Source organism: Salvelinus fontinalis, unplaced genomic scaffold (genome assembly GCF_029448725.1).
Source record: "Salvelinus fontinalis isolate EN_2023a unplaced genomic scaffold, ASM2944872v1 scaffold_0174, whole genome shotgun sequence".
Lineage (NCBI taxonomy): Eukaryota > Metazoa > Chordata > Actinopteri > Salmoniformes > Salmonidae > Salvelinus > Salvelinus fontinalis.
In genome coordinates, this window is record NW_026600383.1 from 30,472 (window position 1) to 38,364 (window position 7,893).

At 45.6% G+C, this 7,893-nt stretch overlaps 1 protein-coding gene across 1 annotated transcript; it reads left to right on the plus strand.

Moving 5' to 3' along the window:
- The first annotated feature begins 1,641 nt into the window (after positions 1-1,641).
- LOC129844114 (macrophage mannose receptor 1-like) lies at positions 1,642-7,676 on the plus strand. Its single transcript, XM_055912506.1, has 3 exons — positions 1,642-2,134; positions 2,850-2,893; positions 7,239-7,676. Exons 1-3 carry the CDS (start codon positions 1,642-1,644, stop codon positions 7,674-7,676), a joined length of 975 nt encoding a protein of 324 aa, XP_055768481.1.
- Positions 7,677-7,893: the final 217 nt, after the last annotated feature.

Here is a 7,893-nt window from a genome sequence, read left to right on the forward strand (position 1 = left end):
ACAAAGGAAGGACTGGTTTGACATGTCCCTTACCCTCTAGTAACTGAGATATAGGCCTGTATTCACAAAGGAAGGACTGGTTTGACATGTCCCCCTACCCTCTAGTAACTGAGATATGGGCCTGTATTCACAAAGGAAGGACTGGTTTGACATGTCCCCCTACCCTCTAGTAACTGAGATATGGGCCTGTATTCACAAAGGAAGGACTGGTTTGACATGTCCCCCTACCCTCTAGTAACTGAGATATGGGCCTGTATTCACAAAGGAAGGACTGGTTTGACATGTCCCCCTACCCTCTAGTAACTGAGATATGGGTCTGTATTCACAAAGGAAGGACTGGTTTGTCATGTCCCCTTACCCTCTAGTAACTGAGATATGGGCCTGTATTCACAAAGGAAGGACTGGTTAGACATGTCCCCCTACCCTCTAGTAACTGAGATATGGGTCTGTATTCACAAAGGAAGGACTGGTTAGACATGTCCCCCTACCCTCTAGTAACTGAGATATGGGTCTGTATTCACAAAGGAAGGACTGGTTAGACATGTCCCCCTACCCTCTAGTAACTGAGATATGAGCCTGTATTCACAAAGGAAGGACTGGTTTGACATGTCCCCCTACCCTCTAGTAACTGAGATATGGGCCTGTATTCACAAAGGAAGGACTGGTTTGACATGTCCCCCTACCCTCTAGTAACTGAGATATGGGCCTGTATTCACAAAGGAAGGACAGGTTTGACATGTCCCCCTACCCTCTAGTAACTGAGATATAGGCCTGTATTCACAAAGGAAGGACTGGTTTGACATGTCCCCCTACCCTCTAGTAACTGAGATATGGGTCTGTATTCACAAAGGAAGGACTGGTTTGTCATGTCCCCTTACCCTCTAGTAACTGAGATATGGGCCTGTATTCACAAAGGAAGGACTGGTTAGACATGTCCCCCTACCCTCTAGTAACTGAGATATGGGCCTGTATTCACAAAGGAAGGACTGGTTAGACATGTCCCCCTACCCTCTAGTAACTGAGATATGGGTCTGTATTCACAAAGGAAGGACTGGTTAGACATGTCCCCCTACCCTCTAGTAACTGAGATATGGGCCTGTATTCACAAAGGAAGGACTGGTTTGACATGTCCCCCTACCCTCTAGTAACTGAGATATGGGCCTGTATTCACAAAGGAACGACTACTGAACTAGGAGTTGGGGTTTTATAAATCGTAATGAATATGAGTGGTGGACCTGATCCTAGATCAGCACTCTTACTCTGAGATGCTTTGTGAATAGTGGCCCTGGGACCAAACTAAAAATAACATGGGAAGACCACAGCTGCAGATATATAGAACTACTGGGTTACGTGTCATTGTCGCAGTACCACCTTATCTTGAAAAATGCTGCTTATGGAAAACATCGAATTGAGAAAAACACTTCTCAATGACAAATTAACATAAAGATCTACCAATGGCCTCTCTGCGAACTCCTCTCCACCCTCTCAACATGAGATAAAAGGACCCACTGCAGCCCACATACCTTCCTACCCAGCTAGCCCAGAACACAGGAGCAGAGCTGCAGACCAGAACCCAGGACTCTAGAGTCATTCTCCTGTCTACTTCAGTGACTCTTCACCAGGAACAGAAACCTGTTCACCATGTCTGTTCCCTTCCGCTTCCTCTGTCTTCTCAGCCTGGCTGTTGGTGCTCTACACTGCACTCCCGTGTCTGACCAGGAGGGGGAGCTTTCAGAGCCTCATTATACCGACTGTCCCCCGGGCTGGTCCAGCTACAACAACCGCTGCTTCAGGTACGTGGCCTCTCAGCTGGACTGGGCCGATGCAGAGTCCTACTGCGTGACCCTGGGAGTCAATCTGGCCTCTGTGAACAACAAAGAGGAATTCAGCTTTGTGAAAAACCTGATCAAGAGCTTCGACCCTGCTGAGAGCTATACCTGGATCGGGCTGACAGACCTCCACAAGGAAGGGAGATGGATGTGGTCGGACGGCTCCAAGGTGGTCTACACGAGCTGGTTTTCAGGTGAGCCCAATGGAAGTAGAAAGGAGAACTGTGTTCACACTAACTACCAGAAGGACAAGCTGTGGAACGACATTACCTGCTCATACAAGCATGCCTTTGTCTGCGCCACGCGTCCCTGCCCCTGAGTCTTGAGTTCAAAGATGCTTTGGTTTCCATAAATAAATAAAAAACCTTTCACTGAAATCTCCTTGTTGGTCCTCTGTCTGATTCAACTAGTTCTTTATTCTCCCTTGGTTAGACTGAGAAGTAGTGAGAATGTAGTGTTTGTTGAGTTGTGGGGTCTGACACTTTCTGTATGACATGCAACTCTGTCTCTTAGATCAAACATTCCTCACCCCCCAAACAACACTCTGTCTCTTGGATCAAACATTCCTCACCCCCCCAAACAACACTCTGTCTCTTAGATCAAACATTCCTCACCCCCCAAACAACACTCTGTCTCTTAGATCAAACATTCCTCACCCCCCAAACAACACTCTGTCTCTTAGATCAAACATTCCTCACCCCCCCAAACAACACTCTGTCTCTTAGATCAAACATTCCTCACCCCCCAAACAACACTCTGTCTCTTAGATCAAACATTCCTCACCCCCCAAACAACACTCTGTCTCTTAGATCAAACATTCCTCACCCCCCAAACAACACTCTGTCTCTTAGATCAAACATTCCTCACCCCCCAAACAACACTCTGTCTCTTAGATCAAACATTCCTCACCCCCCAAACAACACTCTGTCTCTTAGATCAAACATTCCTCACCCCCCAAACAACACTCTGTCTCTTAGATCAAACATTCCTCACAGGACAGGTCAACACTCTGTCTCTTAGATCAAACGTTCCTCACAGGACAGGTCAACATCAAAACAGGACAGGTAAAATAATGGGGTCGTTGTAATCTCAGCAACCAGAAACATATCTTGGCCTCTGGCCAGTCACTGCTCCTGGTTGCCATGACAGTTACTCCATGTTTACAATGCCATGGCGTCATCTATCATTGTATAATGTATTATTATTTATTTTATTTCTTTAACATATATTTAACTGGGCAAGTCAGTTAAGAACAAATTCTTATTTACAATGACGGCCTACCCCGGCCAAACCCAGACGACGCTGGGCAAATTGTGCGTCGCCCTATGGGACTCCCAATCACGGCCGGATGTGATGCAGCCTAGATTCGAACCAGGTTCTGTAGTGACGCCTCTTGCACTGAGATGCAGTGCCATTGACCTTGGCCACTGCTATAAACCAGTCACACTGAACACATTCTGGAAGTGACAACTAACTACCTAATTATGGAACGCCGTTTGGGTTTTTGCGGGTCAAAAACGATACACGTCAAACAACACTATTTGACGTGTCAAATGAGCTTGTTGACGAATCAGGACCTAAATATGACTGTACGTCACATAATAATTTAACACGTATATTAATTGTTTACATAGTTATTACACAATGATTACGCTATCACTCGTATTTCATATGTCACAACGATTCATCGATACGTATGCTACGATGCTGGTAAAGTTTCGTCTCGAGCGCCTGCCCTTCCCCAAGCTCTGGACTGTGCTGGTCATTAAAAAAGCTACCTAGCTGATGGATGCAAACAATGGCCTTCCCCTAAAAAATAGCAAAACGACATCATCTGTTTCAGTAGCTATAGTAGGCTAGCTAACTATCTAGCTAGGTGTCTGTAAGAAATTGTATAAGATACTGGTAACTTGTTTTAACCACTTCTCAACATAAGCTATTCTTGGCACAACACACACCCATCCCCACTACTTTGTCAGACCCACACACCCATCCCCTCTACTTTGTCAGACCCACACACCCATCCCCACTACTTTGTCAGACCCACACACCCATCCCCTCTACTTTGTCAGACCCACACACCCATCCCCACTACTTTGTCAGACCCACACACCCATCCCCTCTACTTTGTCAGACCCACACACCCATCCCCTCTACTTTGTCAGACCCACACACCCATCCCCTCTACTTTGTCAGACCCACACACCCATCCCCTCTACTTTGTCAGACCCACACACCCATCCCCTCTACTTTGTCAGACCCACACACACATCCCCTCCCCCATGAATAGGGCCTGTGAAAACAAACGCACATGCAGGATGCCTTTGGATGTGACTAGGACAAAGAACTGTGTGAAAAGCCAATGGAATGTCGACATCAGGCCGAACAGGACTACCCACGACCCAGATCGACCAATCGGAAGGCCAGACGACAAGATCAACCTACTTTGCTTGTTGCCTATATAATCTGTATGTACTGTTTAGAGGGCCTTCTTCCGACGATTCCATACGAGTCAGACAGAAGGAGCCGTGATGCACGATTTACTAAGATATTTTTACATATTAATAAAAGGCCTTATTATATAATAATCCACCTCGTCCTATGTCTCTACTTGATCTCCTGTCTCCAGTAAACGTTTTACTAACAGTGTCGTCATCTAAAATAACCCTAATTTAGAAGACAGTTTTTATTTGATTAACGGTGGTCGGACCCATCGATGTGAAGCTAGCCACAATAAGGATTAGCCGGCCTTCAAAATAAAAGTATGTAATTGACGGTGATGCAAACGAATACAAATAGTGGAATTAAGCCCTAATTGAATAGATCATGCTAAAACGAGGTTAGAATGTTGTTATATAAAATAAGCAAAAGACAATAATTTGTTGATTTGACAAAAATCTGTTGAAATCACACTGGACAATTTTTTTTTATTATTTCAAATTTATTTCACCTTTAACCAGGTAGACCAGATCACCTTTATTTAACCAGGTAGACCAGATCACCTTTATTTAACCAGGTAGACCAGATCACCTTTATTTAACCAGGTAGACCAGATCACCTTTATTTAACCAGGTAGGCCAGATCACCTTTATTTAACCAGGTAGGCCAGATCACCTTTATTTAACCAGGTAGACCAGATCACCTTTATTTAACCAGGTAGGCCAGATCACCTTTATTTAACCAGGTAGACCAGATCACCTTTATTTAACCAGGTAGGCCAGATCACCTTTATTTAACCAGGTAGACCAGATCACCTTTATTTAACCAGGTAGGTCAGATCACCTTTATTTAACCTGGTAAGCTAGTTGAGAACAAGTTCTCATTTACAACTGCGACCTGGCCAAGATAAAGCATAGCAGTGCGACACAAACAACAACACAGAGTTACAAAAGTACAGTCAATAACACAATAGAAAAAATCTATATACAGTGTGTGCAAATGAGGTAAGATTAGGGAGGTAAGACAATAAATTGGCTGTAGTGGCGAATTAATTACAATTTAGCAATTAAACACTGGAGTGATAGATGTGCAGAGGATGAATGTGCAAGTAGAAATACTGGGGTGCAAAGGAGCAAAATAAATAAATAACAATATGGGGATGAGGTAGTTGGATGGGCTATTTACAGATTGCCTGTGTACAGGTACAGTGATCAGTAAGCTGCTCTGACAGCTGATGATTAAAGTTAGTGAGGGAGTATGAGTCTCCAGCTTCAGTGATTTTTGCAATTCGTTCCAGTCATTGGCACTAGAGAACTGGAAAGAAAGGCGGCCAAAGGAGAAATAGGCTTTGGGGGTGACCAGTGAATTATACCTGCTGGAGCACGTGCCACGGGCGGGTGCTGCTATGGTGATCAGTGAGCTGAGATAAGACGGGGCTTTACCTAGCAAAGACTTGTAGATGACCTGGAGCCAGTGGGTTTGGCTACGAATATGAAGCGAGGGCCAGCCAACGAGAGCATACAGGTCACAGTGGTGGGTAGTATATGGGGCTTTGGTAACAAAACGGATGGCACTGTGATAGACTACATCCAGTTTGCTGAGTACTTACCCTCTAGTAACTGAGATATGGGTCTGTATTCACAAAGGAAGGACTGGTTTGACATGTCCCCCTACCCTCCAGTAACTGAGATATGAGCCTGTATTCACAGAGGAAGGCCTGGTTTGACATGTCCCCCTACCCTCTAGTAACTGAGATATGAGCCTGTATTCACAAAGGAAGGACTGGTTTGACATGTCCCCCTACCCTCTAGTAACTGAGATATAGGTCTGTATTCACAAAGGAAGGACTGGTTTGACATGTCCCCCTACCCTCTAGTAACTGAGATATGGGTCTGTATTCACAAAGGAAGGACTGGTTTGACATGTCCCCCTACCCTCCAGTAACTGAGATATGAGCCTGTATTCACAGAGGAAGGCCTGGTTTGACATGTCCCCCTACCCTCTAGTAACTGAGATATGAGCCTGTATTCACAAAGGAAGGACTGGTTTGACATGTCCCCCTACCCTCTAGTAACTGAGATATAGGTCTGTATTCACAAAGGAAGGACTGGTTTGACATGTCCCCCTACCCTCTAGTAACTGAGATATGGGTCTGTATTCACAAAGGAAGGACTGGTTAGACATGTCCCCCTACCCTCTAGTAACTGAGATATAGGTCTGTATTCACAAAGGAAGGACTGGTTTGACATGTCCCCCTACCCTCTAGTAACTGAGATATGGGTCTGTATTCACAAAGGAAGGACTGGTTTGACATGTCCCCCTACCCTCCAGTAACTGAGATATGAGCCTGTATTCACAGAGGAAGGCCTGGTTTGACATGTCCCCCTACCCTCTAGTAACTGAGATATGGGCCTGTATTCACAAAGGAACGACTACTGAACTAGGAGTTGGGGTTTTATAAATCGTAATGAATATGAGTGGTGGACCTGATCCTAGATCAGCACTCTTACTCTGAGATGCTTTGTGAATAGTGGCCCTGGGACCAAACTAAAAATAACATGGGAAGACCACAGGTGTAGATATATAGAACTACTGTGTTACGTGTCATGGTCGCAGTACCACCTTATCTTGGAAAATGCTGCTTATGGAAAACATCGAATTGAGAAAAACACTTCTCCATGACAAATTAACATAAAGATCTACCAATGGCCTCTCTGCGAACTCCTCTCCACCCTCTCAACATGAGATAAAAGGACCCACTGCAGCCCACATACCTTCCTACCCAGCTAGCCCAGAACACAGGAGCAGAGCTGCAGACCAGAACCCAGGACTCTAGAGTCATTCTCCTGTCTACTTCAGTGACTCTTCACCAGGAACAGAAACCTGTTCACCATGTCTGTTCCCTTCCGCTTCCTCTGTCTTCTCAGCCTGGCTGTTGGTGCTCTACACTGCACTCCCGTGTCTGACCAGGAGGGGGAGCTTTCAGAGCCTCATTATTCCGACTGTCCCCCGGGCTGGTCAAGCTACAACAACCGCTGCTTCAGGTACGTGGCCTCTCAGCTGGACTGGGCCGATGCAGAGTCCTTCTGCGTGACCCAGGGAGCCAACTTGGCCTCTGTGAACACCATGGGGGAATTCAGCTTCGTGAAAAACCTGATCAAGAGCTTCGACCCTGCTGAGCACCATACCTGGATCGGGCTGAGTGACCTCCACAAGGAAGGGAGATGGATGTGGTCGGACGGCTCCAAGGTGGTCTACACGAGCTGGTCTTCAGGTGAGCCCAGTAATGGAGTTGGTTCCGATCCGGAGAACTGTGTTCACACTAACTACCAGGATGACAAGCTGTGGAACGACACACACTGCTCATACAAGTTTGCCTTTGTCTGCGCCACACGTCCCGGTCTCTGAACCTCAGAGTCTTTAGTTCAAAGATGCCTTTGGTTTCCATAAATAAATACAAACCTTTTAATCTCCTTGTTGGTCGTCTGTCTGATTCAACTAGTTCTTTATTCTCCCTTTGTTAGACGGAGAAGTAGTGAGAATGTAGTGTTTGTTGAGTTGTGAGGTCTGACACTTTCTGTATGACATGCAACTCTGTCTCTTAGATTAAACATTATTCACCCCC

Excerpts from the sequence above, each read along its gene's own strand:
- LOC129844114 (XM_055912506.1), top strand. The coding sequence starts at position 1,642 with ATGTCTGTTCCCTTCCGCTTCCTCTGTCTTCTCAGCCTGGCTGTTGGT. Across the intron at positions 2,135-2,849 it reads TGCCTTTGTCTGCGCCACGC|ATCAAACGTTCCTCACAGGA; the intron begins GTCCCTGCCCCT and ends TCTGTCTCTTAG. Across the intron at positions 2,894-7,238 it reads TCAACATCAAAACAGGACAG|GAGGGGGAGCTTTCAGAGCC; the intron begins GTAAAATAATGG and ends GTGTCTGACCAG.